This window comes from Anolis carolinensis, chromosome 4 (assembly GCF_035594765.1).
Source record: "Anolis carolinensis isolate JA03-04 chromosome 4, rAnoCar3.1.pri, whole genome shotgun sequence".
Lineage (NCBI taxonomy): Eukaryota > Metazoa > Chordata > Lepidosauria > Squamata > Dactyloidae > Anolis > Anolis carolinensis.
Window position 1 is genome coordinate 89,949,883 of NC_085844.1, and position 14,358 is coordinate 89,964,240.

The 14,358-nt window shown below is 41.8% G+C and overlaps 1 protein-coding gene across 2 annotated transcripts in view; it reads right to left on the minus strand.

Annotated features, from left to right (window-relative positions):
- aspm (assembly factor for spindle microtubules) overlaps positions 1 to 5,850 on the minus strand; it is a 34,571-nt gene extending 28,721 nt beyond the window's left edge. For both annotated transcript variants that reach the window (XM_062980768.1, XM_062980767.1), the window contains exons 1-2: positions 5,495 to 5,850; positions 448 to 591 (exon numbers count right to left, since the gene is read on the minus strand). In XM_062980768.1, the coding sequence (XP_062836838.1) occupies positions 448 to 591; positions 5,495 to 5,791 (441 nt within the window). In that variant the 5' untranslated portion in view covers positions 5,792 to 5,850. The remainder of the gene's footprint in view (positions 1 to 447; positions 592 to 5,494) is intronic.
- Between the last annotated feature and the right edge of the window lie 8,508 nt (positions 5,851 to 14,358).

Genomic DNA, 14,358 nt, shown 5'->3' on the forward strand with positions numbered 1-14,358 from the left:
TAACTCTGCTAGGCAATATGTTTCCACTTTTCCCATCAGTTTTGATGCAGTCTTGTAAAGTAAAAGTGACTAAACACAGCTATTGGCTGCAATGTGCAATGCCCTCTTATCAGCAATGATCAGAATTCATATAGAAGTATATGCATATGCAGACATACTGTCTTTTTCAATAGTTTGGAAGAATTTGGACTATTTAACAAGTCCAAATGGTCTGAATTCTTAAAAGTCAGGAAAGTATACAAGAATTTGACAATACAGGAAAGCAGATCTATGGAAATCCGGCTGAGGCCATAACTAAAGCATACCATGGACAGAGTTCTGCGGCGCCAGCTATTCACTGCACAAAATCTTATTACTGATTGACAGATTTGTCAACTTTGACAAATACACCAGGACAGATACTTTGCAAGCTAAAGCACATAATTGAACAATGCTTAAAAACGTTACCTTTTTCTTAACTTGTTGTTCAGCAGTGCCCAGAAGAATTGCTTGATGTTTCACAACACCATTTACAATAAAAGTAACAAGCTCCCGAATTTTGCCACCTTCCAATGGTGTCCATGTTATTGAAATCAATATTCTCTCTCCAGGCTTCAAAAGAAAGAGAATGAAAGTTTAGAAAGGGAAGTACATTTGTATGACCACAAGGATTTACAGAATAATAGGTTCATATACAAGAATACAGACCAATCCTTCTGCAATTATTTATGCATTGCACCTAACGTCCATACAGTTTTAACAATTACACCATGCTCCCATAAAAGAACAGATGAGCATGCAAAAAAATTACAGTGCTATTGACAGTATCCATAAAGAATTGGTTCCAGGATTACCCAAAGATATCAAAAACATGCACACTCAATTCCCTATTAAAAATAACATACAGCAGACATGTCGTGGAAAGCCTGGAAATGCCACATTCCCTCAGGTTACTACAAGGAGCCCCACTACCTCAATGGTAGAAGCAGGCTTGATCACCACCACAGATTCAAATATATAATGTTGTGTACATTTGAATCCATGATAGATTGAATGCACAGATGGTGAGCCTGTAGATAAAGCAGGCACAATAAAAATGACACTATCACAATATTGCAAGGTTTAACAGTGGACAGAAAAATGCTACAGAAACATGCAACTGTGAAGGTGCCAGAGTCTCCTTGTGGAGAGAAAATCAAGAGTATAAATAAACATAAACATTATTTATTTATTTCGTATAAAAAGAATTGCATAATAAATAAGTTTAAAAGTGATAAAATAAAGGAATCACAAACAGCTAAATAGTTTTAGACCAAAAGTGGGCAACAGCAATCGCATTGTCCATAGCTTTAAACAACTTCTCCATGCATGAGGTAGGGCATTGTGGGTAAGCATATGAGGAGTTGTTTGTTCTGCTCCAAAGTCACACATAAACATAATAAACATCTTATTTATAATAAACATAATAATTTATACATTCATAATATTAAAATTAGGATTTCATCTTGAAGCAGAAGACCATGCCCTAAAATAACAGATATTAATTCAAACTATAGTGCTTTAGTGGTACAAGGCTCCAAAGTCTGTCATCCCAGAGAATGACCTCAAATTAAGCATTGGGTACTACACATGTTTGTTACCAGACTATACAGCTGAGAATAAATTGTGTCATACAAAGATACTATTGCCAAACAACAGACTAGTACTTGGCAGTTATGAGTTAAATACATACTAAGTATGCCAAACATACTAAAGCGTACAGTGGCCCATGTTGGAAATGTAGTTATCACAGCTAACAATTACAAAAACAACTATCTTCCATAATGTTCTGGCACTACATTTTTGTTTTTGAAAAGGTTACTGTGAGTCACTTTGCAAGTTTTGTAAAAAGCATTTAATGTGTTGTCCTTATCCCTTATCTATATATATATATATAAAAGAGTGATGGCATCAGGGCAGCGGACAAAACAACAAAACTACAGGCCCCCCAACCTCGAAATTTGACAACACAACCCATCATTCACAGCTCTAGGTTGATACAACAAAAAGGAAAAGAAAAATAAAGTCCTAATTACAGGGAGAGGAATAATAGTTTTTATCCAATTACTGCCAGTTTGAAGGCTAAGCTCCGCCCACTTGGTCTCCTAGCAACCTACTCAGCCCAGGGTACAGGCAGTTAGGCCTCACTTAGGCCTCTTCCACAGATTATCAGATTTTAACTGGATTATATGGCAATGTAGACTCAAGGCCCTTCAACACAGCTCTATAACCCATTTAGAATCTTATATTATCTGCTTTGAACTGGATTATCTTGACTCCACACTGCCATATAATCCACTTCAGTGTGCATACTAAACATAAAGACAACCATACAACAGACATTCAATACCACCACTACCTCAACAATTTCTCACCAACACCACCAGACAACGCCACAGCAACGCGTGGCTGGGCACAGCTAGTTACAATATAAACTAAACAGGAACCAAAGAGAAATGGCAGCCTGAACTTCATTCCTGAATTAAACTACAAGCATGTATAAAAGCAACAAAGTTATTTTTAAAAGATTTAAAATGTTGCTGTGCTTTACACAAATGGTCTATTTTTATGATGTACTTTTCACAAATAGTCTAACAGGGTTAATTTCTTTCTTGGAATTAAGGAAAGGCTGCTCTTCTAGAACCTTTTTATTAATTATTGGTATGTGTGCCTTCAAAGCACGGGTTGACAGGGCAACTCCATAACCTCATAGGGTTTTCTCCAGGTTGGAGCTCTCTAACTGCACTCCAAATGACAAATAACTTGAGATGTCATTTTTAAATGCTCTGAGATTTTCTTAGCTGTCTGAAATTCCCGTTTCTGAGTGGTGTTTTTTTATTTGCTGTTTTGATTCTGGTGTTTATTAAATACTGGTAGAAATTCCAGACAACTAACAATCAAGTGCCAGTTAATACCTTCCAAACAAAAGATGCACCCAGGCAGCAACAGCCAGGCTTTAAAGCTGCAAGGGTTTTCAATGCTAATCATGCTGGCCAATTGCAACATTCACACTTGCTTCAAACAGACAAGGGTTCTTTCTCCCACTCTGGACAGTCCATAGATATATAAACCTCACTTGCCTCATTTCCAAGACGTCACAAATCTCTGAGGATGCCTGCCACAGATGCAGGTGAAATGTCAGGAGAAATGCTACTGGAACATGGCCATTCAGTCCAAAAAACACAGCAACTCAGTGATTCCGGCCATGAAAGTTTTTGAGAACACACTTTAAATGGACTTTAAAACACTTATGCCTAAGTGTTTTATGTATAAATATGACAATGTATATTTATATCTGCACAATGTTTCTATATGTAGGCTTATAAATAAGATGTAAAGATGCACATTAAAAAATAATAGCCTATACCATCCATGAACCACCATCTCCTATTCCTACTTCAAATGTCAGTTATTCATAAAGTTTGTTTATTTATTTCAGCTATTATTAATCAGCAGCAGCAAGAATATCCCTGTGTGCAGCAAAATTAGGAAATTCCAATTCGATGGCCCCCCATAAGAGTCTTTTTTCTGGGGAAAATCAAGAATGGGCACCTGAGAAGTCCATGAACAGACTCAGATGTGCTTCTGGCAGATCAAAAAACAACCTGGCAAAATGGCACTATCCCCTCACCTTGTGTGACTGTGGAGAAGAATAAGCAACTTGGCATCTGTACGCTTGCCCACAATGCCCTGCCTCATGCACAGAAGAACTGTTTAAAGCTACAGGCAATGCGGTCACTGCTGCCCGTTTTTGGTCTAACATTATTCAGCTGCTTGTGCTCCCTTTATTTTATTTCAATCTTGCTTTGTCTCTCCATAGGGAGAGTCAAAGTGGCTCACAATCAAAAACATTACAACTTAAAATACACAAATATATAAGACAGTATATCATTATATATTATCAGTAACAATTACATTTAATTGTTAATATTAGTATTACTATACTATATTATATTGTATTATTATATTGTATTACATTATAATATCAATATTATGTGTACAGTAGAGTCTCACTTATCCAACATAAATGGGCCCGCAGAACGTTGGATAAGTGAATATGTTGGATAATAAGGAGGGATTAAGGAAAAGCCTATTAAACATCAAATTAGGCTATGATTTTACAAATTAAGTACCAAAACATCATGTTTTACAACAAATTGACAGAAAAAGCAGTTCAATAGAAATTAACATTATGTAATAATTACTGTATTTATGAATTTAGCACCAAAACATAGCAATGTATTGAAAACATTGACTAAAAAAAATTGAGTACTAAAAGTCAGACTGCATTGGATAATACAGAACGTTGGATAAGCAAGACTCTACTATATATAATTATATATTATCAATAACAATTATATTTAATATACTAGTACTACTATACTACAAAATTAAATTGTATTACATTATAATATCCATATTATATGTACTGTATATACACACTATATAATTAGCACAGCACAATATTGATATTATCCAAGCTAAACGGGCCGGAAGAACCTTGGATAAGCTTGGATATCTTGGATATATATTATCTTGGATATATTATCTTGGATAATAAGGCGGGATTAAGGAAAAGCCTATTAAACATCAAATTAGGTTATGATTTTACAAATTAAGCACCAAAACATCATGTTTAACAACAAATTTAACAGAAAAAGTAGTTCAATACGCAATGTTATGTTGTAATTACTGTATTTATGAATTCAGTACCAAAATATCACAATGTATTGAAAACATTGCATTGGATAAAAATGCATTGGATAATCCAGAACCTTGCATAAGCGAGTCTTGGGTAAGTGGGACTTTACTGTATTACTACTACAGTAGAGTCTCGCTTATCCAACGTAAACGGGCCGGCAGAACGTTGGATAAGCGAATATGTTGGATAATAAGGAGAGATTAAGGAGAAGCCCATTAAACATCAAATTAGGTTATGATTTTACAAATTAAGCACTAAAACATCATGTTATACAACAAATTTGACAGAAAAAGTAGTTCAATACTCCAATAATGCTATGTAGTAATTACTGTATTTACGAATTTAGCACCAAAATATCACGATGCATTGAAAACATTGACTACAAAAATGCGTTGGATAATCCAGAACGTTGGATAAGCGAATAAATGAGACTCTACTGTATATTGTACTATACTGCAATATTATTTGATCAGTTTTATACTTGTTTATTTATGCAATGCCTCTGACACGAAATAGAATAAAGCTATTATTAATCTGTGAGGCTCCATCCAGCTTGGCCAGCTGTCAGGAATGCTGGGAGATTACAATGAAGAAGTCCAAAACTCCTCCAGTGCCAAAGACTGGGAAGCAGCGCTTTGAATCTGGCAACTTCCAACTATGCTGTTTAGGCCTCCAGTTCCCAGCATTCCTGGCCATTGAAGAGGCTGGCAAGGGCTTCTGGGAGTTGGAGGCGCAGTCAACTACGGGTTGAAAAGACTTGTCTCTCGGACTCACTTGGAGGAAGAGCGGGAAACCCGGCGTCGGGGCCTCTACGGCGAAGCCCTTCGAGGCAGGCGGGGACCGGTCCAGGGCCAGGCTGAGGGGCTCGGCGTTGGGGTTCTCCAGGACCAGGAGCCGGGCCCTTGCCTCTCCCACACGGACGCGCCCGAAGGCGACGAAGGGCGGCCGGGAGAAGTGGCACAGCGACAGCAGCGAGGGGCCCTCTTCGTCGTCCTCCTGCTCCGCCTCATAGCCGCGCCTGACCGCCCAGCGCCTCCGCCTGGGCTCGGCGTTCTGCCTCCCTACCGCCATAGACCCCTCCGCTGCCTTCAACTGCCGGGCAAGAACTCAGTTCACCCTGCAAACGCCGCCCTAACATTCAAACCCAGCGACCACTCCCTCCAATCGGCAGCAGTGCTCAGGAAGACTCAACCAATCGCGAGCGCCAATTTTTCTATTGGCACTTCCTCCCCCCCCTTTTTTTTTTATTCTTAGCTTCTTAGCCAATGGCAAGCGAGTATTTTGGTTTCAAACCACTGCTGAGGAGGAGGCTGCGTTTCTGAGGCCCCTTCCACACAGCGGAATAAAATCCCACACTATCTGTTTTGAATTGAAATATATGGCAGTGTGGACCGAGGCCCCTTCCACACAGCTGTAGAAAATCCACATTCAGTTACATTATATGGCAGTGTGGACTCAGGGCCCTTCCACACAGCCATATAACCCAGAATATCAAGGCAGATAATCCACAACATCTGCTTTGAACTGGATTATCTGAGGCCACATTGCTATGTAATCCAGTTCAATGTGGACTTCATACAGCTGTGTGGACGGGGTCTTAGTTACATTATTTTTGTTCCTGGGTTATAAATGTCATTTCCTTATTGGTTCTGTCATAAAAACATGAAAAAAATGTATTATACTGCCAAAACTTTGTTTTTGGACATCTTGCAGCACATTTTGCTCTAGGTTTTCAATGAATAGCTTATCAAATCTCAACCAATTCAACAGTTTGTGGCAACTACAGAAACAAAGCTTCAGGAATACAGTATAACAACTACTTTCAAAGTAAGTACAGTAGAGTCTCACTTATCCAACGTTCTGGATTATCCAATGCATTTTTGTAGTCAATGTTTTCAATGCATTGTGATATTTTGGTGCTAAATTCGTAAATACAGTAATTACTACATAGCATTAATGTGTAATGAACTACTTTTTCTGTCAAATGTGTTGTAAAACATGATGTTTTGGTGCTTAATTTGTAAAATCATAACCTATGTTGATGTTTAATGGGCTTTTTCTTCACCTCTCCTTATTATCCAATCCAACATATTCACTTATCCAACATTCTGCCAGCCCGTTTATGTTGGATAAGTGAGACTCTGCTGTACCACACAAACAGAAAATAACACTTTCAAACCAGGAACAGAACATTTTTTCAAATTTTGTTAGTGTTATTTGCTTATGCAAAGAATGCTTAGGTACCATGTACAGTTATGTAATATACATATGCTCTGTATATGCAAAGATTCTTATGTACTAAACATACATATTTAATACAGTAGAGTCTCACCCAAGCCTCGCTTATCCAAGCCTCTGGATAATCCAAGCCATTTTTGTAGTCAATGTTTTCAATATATCGTGATATTTTGGTGCTAAATTTGTAAATACAGCAATTACAACGTAACATTACTTTGTATTGAACTGCTTTTTCTGTCCAATTTGTTGTATAACATGATGTTTTGGTGCTTAATTTGTAAAATCATAACCTAATTTGATGTTTAATAGGCTTTTCCTTAATCCCTCCTTATTATCCAAGATATTCGCTTATCCAAGCTTCTGCGGGCCCGTTTAGCTTGGAAACTTTTTGGAGTTGAGAAGGACTGATGTAAAGAATTCTTACATGTATATTGGATTTATTTATATTCCACCTTCATCTCTTGATTGAGATTTAAAGTGGCTGCCAACATTAAAATGCAATTTACGATCTGCAAGATACAAATATTAAAATATAAACATACACGTCAATTGAAAGCACTGAAAACACTTTAAATCTATTAAAATTATGGTGTGGTACGTGCATATATAATGCATTTATAATGCAACCACATCAAATATGGAATTATAACAGTCATCGAGAGCTATGTGTATATGAGCACATAGCCCTTTATGCAACCTCGAGTCTTTGAGGTAGTTATTCTGACAAATACACTTTATAGCAGGCTGAATTTGAATTTGAGATCAAACACACTCTTGTCTAACACAGGAATAATTAAAAATGCAGTAGTTCTAGTACTATTTCCCAGGCAAGACTGGATTGTAAGATTCTTTTGTTACCAAAATAACCATTTATTATTTTGGCAGATACAGAACAGCTGAAGAAAGCATACCACACAAAGCATTCTGGATCAGATGAAGCTGCTATTAATCTACAAAATTATGTAATGATCCTCATTTTAAAAAAAAGGTAAGCTTTTTTTTACTTTAAGTAAAAAAGAGTAAATAATAAACTAATAACAGAGGCCCTTTCAAAACAGGTAACAAAGACCAAACTCACGCCACATCAATTTCCAAATAATTTCAGACATACCCCCCAATAGTGGTTAGTAGGCTTGCTCAAATAATTCGTTTTCCCCGTTTACCGTTATTGATTCGTTTTTTTCGGATTTTTTGAAGCAATATTGAATCTTGGCTGTCCACACGCCTGGATATCGCGGTTTCGAACCGCGATTGGCCGTTTTCCGTAATGGCGCCTTTTTTTTCGTTTTTAAAAAATGCTTTGTCAAATCATCCAAACTTTTTTAAGTCCACTGGGGCAATCTAGAGTGTTGTTTGCCCCTTGTAGCCAATCAGAGAGCACGTTTAACCAGGGGGAGGGGCTGGTAGGACGTGCTTAATGAAAACAGCGTGCACACGCCTCGTGGCTCAGTCGCACTGGGACTTTGGGAGAGGGTGGAAGGGTAGAGATTCATTGGTGTAGGCAGGCAGGAAACATTGCTGCGTCACAGCATGGCTGTGTGAAGACCAGGACAGGAGAAAAGGTGGGGTGGTCTGTGGCTGAGTTTGGTGGTGTGGGTCTTAGGTCTTTCTATTTGTTTTGTTGTTGCAAACTTGCAAAGGGCTGTCCTGTGGGTGTTTTTCCTGTTCAAAATACAACTCCTTTTGGGTACAGAAAAGCTTGCCTTTGTGCCTTGCCTTCCTTGTGTGTGTGTCTGCTTTGAAAAAGAGTTGCATATCCCATCCAGTTCAAAATACAACTCCTTTTGGGGAAAGGAAAGCCTGCCTTTGTGGCTTGCCTTGTGTGTGTGTCTGCAGGGACGCTTTGAAAAAGAGTTGCATATCCCATCCAGTTCAAAATACAACTCCTTTTGGGGAAAGGAAAGCCTGCCTTTGTGGCTTGCCTTGTGTGTGTGTGTCTGCAGGGACGCTTTGAAAAAGAGTTGCATATCCCATCCACTTCAAAATACAACTCCTTTTGGGGAAAGGAAAGCCTGCCTTTGTGGCTTGCCTTGTGTGTGTGTCTGCAGGGACGCTTTGAAAAAGAGTTGCATATCCCATCCACTTCAAAATACAACTCCTTTTGGGGAAAGGAAAGCCTGCCTTTCTGCCTTGCCTTGTGTGTGTGTGTCTGCAGGGACGCTTTGAAAAAGAGTTGCATATCCCATCCACTTCAAAATACAACTCCTTTTGGGGAAAGGAAAGCCTGCCTTTCTGCCTTGCCTTGTGTGTGTGTGTCTGCAGGGACGCTTTGAAAAAGAGTTGCATATCCCATCCAGTTCAAAATACAACTCCTTTTGGGGAAAGGAAAGCCTGCCTTTGTGGCTTGCCTTGTGTGTGTGTCTGCAGGGACGCTTTGAAAAAGAGTTGCATATCCCATCCACTTCAAAATACAACTCCTTTTGGGGAAAGGAAAGCCTGCCTTTCTGCCTTGCCTTGTGTGTGTGTGTCTGCAGGGACGCTTTGAAAAAGAGTTGCATATCCCATCCAGTTCAAAATACAACTCCTTTTGGGGAAAGGAAAGCCTGCCTTTGTGGCTTGCCTTGTGTGTGTGTCTGCAGGGACGCTTTGAAAAAGAGTTGCATATCCCATCCACTTCAAAATACAACTCCTTTTGGGGAAAGGAAAGCCTGCCTTTCTGCCTTGCCTTGTGTGTGTGTGTCTGCAGGGACGCTTTGAAAAAGAGTTGCATATCCCATCCACTTCAAAATACAACTCCTTTTGGGGAAAGAAAAGCCTGCCTTTGTGGCTTGCCTTGTGTGTGTGTCTGCAGGGACGCTTTGAAAAAGAGTTGCATATCCCATCCACTTCAAAATACAACTCCTTTTGGGGAAAGGAAAGCCTGCCTTTCTGCCTTGCCTTGTGTGTGTGTGTCTGCAGGGACGCTTTGAAAAAGAGTTGCATATCCCATCCACTTCAAAATACAACTCCTTTTGGGGAAAGGAAAGCCTGCCTTTCTGCCTTGCCTTGTGTGTGTGTGTCTGCAGGGACGCTTTGAAAAAGAGTTGCATATCCCATCCACTTCAAAATACAACTCCTTTTGGGGAAAGGAAAGCCTGCCTTTGTGGCTTGCCTTGTGTGTGTGTCTGCAGGGACGCTTTGAAAAAGAGTTGCATATCCCATCCAGTTCAAAATACAACTCCTTTTGGGGAAAGGAAAGCCTGCCTTTCTGCCTTGCCTTGTGTGTGTGTCTGCAGGGACGCTTTGAAAAAGAGTTGCATATCCCATCCACTTCAAAATACAACTCCTTTTGGGGAAAGGAAAGCCTGCCTTTCTGCCTTGCCTTGTGTGTGTGTCTGCAGGGACGCTTTGAAAAAGAGTTGCATATCCCATCCAGTTCAAAATACAACTCCTTTTGGGGAAAGGAAAGCCTGCCTTTCTGCCTTGCCTTGTGTGTGTGTGTCTGCAGGGACGCTTTGAAAAAGAGTTGCATATCCCATCCACTTCAAAATACAACTCCTTTTGGGGAAAGGAAAGCCTGCCTTTCTGCCTTGCCTTGTGTGTGTGTCTGCAGGGACGCTTTGAAAAAGAGTTGCATATCCCATCCAGTTCAAAATACAACTCCTTTTGGGGAAAGGAAAGCCTGCCTTTCTGCCTTGCCTTGTGTGTGTGTGTCTGCAGGGACGCTTTGAAAAAGAGTTGCATATCCCATCCAGTTCAAAATACAACTCCTTTTGGGGAAAGGAAAGCCTGCCTTTGTGGCTTGCCTTGTGTGTGTGTCTGCAGGGACGCTTTGAAAAAGAGTTGCATATCCCATCCACTTCAAAATACAACTCCTTTTGGGGAAAGGAAAGCCTGCCTTTCTGCCTTGCCTTGTGTGTGTGTGTCTGCAGGGACGCTTTGAAAAAGAGTTGCATATCCCATCCACTTCAAAATACAACTCCTTTTGGGGAAAGGAAAGCCTGCCTTTGTGGCTTGCCTTGTGTGTGTGTCTGCAGGGACGCTTTGAAAAAGAGTTGCATATCCCATCCACTTCAAAATACAACTCCTTTTGGGGAAAGGAAAGCCTGCCTTTCTGCCTTGCCTTGTGTGTGTGTCTGCAGGGACGCTTTGAAAAAGAGTTGCATATCCCATCCACTTCAAAATACAACTCCTTTTGGGGAAAGGAAAGCCTGCCTTTCTGCCTTGCCTTGTGTGTGTGTCTGCAGGGACGCTTTGAAAAAGAGTTGCATATCCCATCCAGTTCAAAATACAACTCCTTTTGGGGAAAGGAAAGCCTGCCTTTCTGCCTTGCCTTGTGTGTGTGTGTCTGCAGGGACGCTTTGAAAAAGAGTTGCATATCCCATCCAGTTCAAAATACAACTCCTTTTGGGGAAAGGAAAGCCTGCCTTTCTGCCTTGCCTTGTGTGTGTGTCTGCAGGGACGCTTTGAAAAAGAGTTGCATATCCCATCCACTTCAAAATACAACTCCTTTTGGGGAAAGGAAAGCCTGCCTTTGTGGCTTGCCTTGTGTGTGTGTGTCTGCAGGGACGCTTTGAAAAAGAGTTGCATATCCCATCCACTTCAAAATACAACTCCTTTTGGGGAAAGGAAAGCCTGCCTTTCTGCCTTGCCTTGTGTGTGTGTGTCTGCAGGGACGCTTTGAAAAAGAGTTGCATATCCCATCCACTTCAAAATACAACTCCTTTTGGGGAAAGGAAAGCCTGCCTTTCTGCCTTGCCTTGTGTGTGTGTGTCTGCAGGGACGCTTTGAAAAAGAGTTGCATATCCCATCCACTTCAAAATACAACTCCTTTTGGGGAAAGGAAAGCCTGCCTTTGTGGCTTGCCTTGTGTGTGTGTCTGCAGGGACGCTTTGAAAAAGAGTTGCATATCCCATCCAGTTCAAAATACAACTCCTTTTGGGGAAAGGAAAGCCTGCCTTTCTGCCTTGCCTTGTGTGTGTGTCTGCAGGGACGCTTTGAAAAAGAGTTGCATATCCCATCCACTTCAAAATACAACTCCTTTTGGGGAAAGGAAAGCCTGCCTTTCTGCCTTGCCTTGTGTGTGTGTGTCTGCAGGGACGCTTTGAAAAAGAGTTGCATATCCCATCCACTTCAAAATACAACTCCTTTTGGGGAAAGGAAAGCCTGCCTTTGTGGCTTGCCTTGTGTGTGTGTCTGCAGGGACGCTTTGAAAAAGAGTTGCATATCCCATCCAGTTCAAAATACAACTCCTTTTGGGGAAAGGAAAGCCTGCCTTTCTGCCTTGCCTTGTGTGTGTGTGTCTGCAGGGACGCTTTGAAAAAGAGTTGCATATCCCATCCACTTCAAAATACAACTCCTTTTGGGGAAAGGAAAGCCTGCCTTTCTGCCTTGCCTTGTGTGTGTGTCTGCAGGGACGCTTTGAAAAAGAGTTGCATATCCCATCCACTTCAAAATACAACTCCTTTTGGGGAAAGGAAAGCCTGCCTTTCTGCCTTGCCTTGTGTGTGTGTCTGCAGGGACGCTTTGAAAAAGAGTTGCATATCCCATCCAGTTCAAAATACAACTCCTTTTGGGGAAAGGAAAGCCTGCCTTTCTGCCTTGCCTTGTGTGTGTGTCTGCAGGGACGCTTTGAAAAAGAGTTGCATATCCCATCCACTTCAAAATACAACTCCTTTTGGGGAAAGGAAAGCCTGCCTTTGTGGCTTGCCTTGTGTGTGTGTCTGCAGGGACGCTTTGAAAAAGAGTTGCATATCCCATCCAGTTCAAAATACAACTCCTTTTGGGGAAAGGAAAGCCTGCCTTTCTGCCTTGCCTTGTGTGTGTGTGTCTGCAGGGACGCTTTGAAAAAGAGTTGCATATCCCATCCACTTCAAAATACAACTCCTTTTGGGGAAAGGAAAGCCTGCCTTTCTGCCTTGCCTTGTGTGTGTGTCTGCCAGGGACGCTTCCTGATTTTCCCAAGACAACTTTGGGAAAGAGTTGCATATCCCATACTTTCCTGTAGAACTGGAAAGTACAGGTATCCCCTTGTAAATAAATAAAACTAACTAAATGTTATAGACTACGCTTTTGCAACAGTACATTGGCCAGAATATAACACGTTGCCAATCAAGATTCAACAAATATTTCCCACCAGTAACACAACACCTAACCATCATCCCTTCTGTTACCTGAAAACACTCCCCTTGACATGAAGCGCTCAGCTGTACACGGGTCTGGGGGAGCAAGTCCTAGTAGTGGTCAAGCCACGGCCAGGACACTGTGGGGGGCCAAAAAAGTTAAGGTGGGTCCCATACGTCTGGAACGCCGAACTATGGGAGTGGGTGGACTTGATGAAGAACCAGGCTGTTCTAATGCAGACAGTTCACAGGCATCCACCCGGAGCCGGCTGTCGCATGGAGCTGAGACAACTGGACGATCATTGGAAGATACAGGTGTTGCCGTCCTGGAACTACAGGTGGTGGATAGTGAGGATATAGATAACCCCACCCCTCCACCCGCTACTGACAGTGAGGAGGAGGTAGAGGAGGTACTACCATCAAAACGTAGACTTCCTCATGCTGCTGAAAGGGTGCCCACGACTCCCATCTCTGAGGGCGTCGCCACAGTGGCTGTGGGGAGGCCAAGGTCATTTATTTGGGACCATTTCCATGTCCACTCTCAGAGTTCTACTTTGGCAGTTTGTAGACACTGTGGGGCAAATATCAGCAGAGGCAGAGACACGAGACATCTTGCGACCTCGGGGTTGAGCTCTCACATGAAGCGACACCATCCCTCCATTTCGCTGGGAGGGGGAACTGCAAGCCCTTCCAGTGGCAGCCTTAGCACGCAAAGTTCACCAGGTGAAGATAGTGGAAGGCGGACACAGTCCACCATGGAGGATTGGGCCATTCCATTACCCAGAAAGAAAACGGGGGAAACATTGCTCACACCCCAGCAGATAACCCAAACTGTGGGAGAGATGATTGCCCTAGATCACCATCCCTTCCGCCTGGTAGAACAAGAAGGCTTTGTACGCCTTATGAAACGACTGTGCCCCCGCTACAAAATCCCCTCCCGTCACACCTTTTCCAGAAAAGTAATCCCCGGCTTGTACGAGGGCTGTAAGGAACGCATTATCCAGATGTTGCGTAGCGCCATGGGAGGACACATCCATTTTACCTCTGATATTTGGTCAAGCTTGGGAGGAGGCCACTCCTACCTCTCTCTCACGGCACATTGGTGGGAGAAGGAAGGCACTATGGATACATCCCATCGTTGGGCACTCCTCGCATTGGAGGTAGTTGATCGTGATCACAAGGCAGAGACCATCTGCAACTATCTGGAAAACATGATGGGGGAATGGATGCAGTGTAGGCCGGAAGAAATGAGGAGGGGCTTTATGGTGACGGACGCAGGGAAAAATATGATCAAAGCGGTTGAAAGTGCCGGGTTTCAGAATGTGTCCTGCATGGCCCACTTGCTTCACAATACCGTCA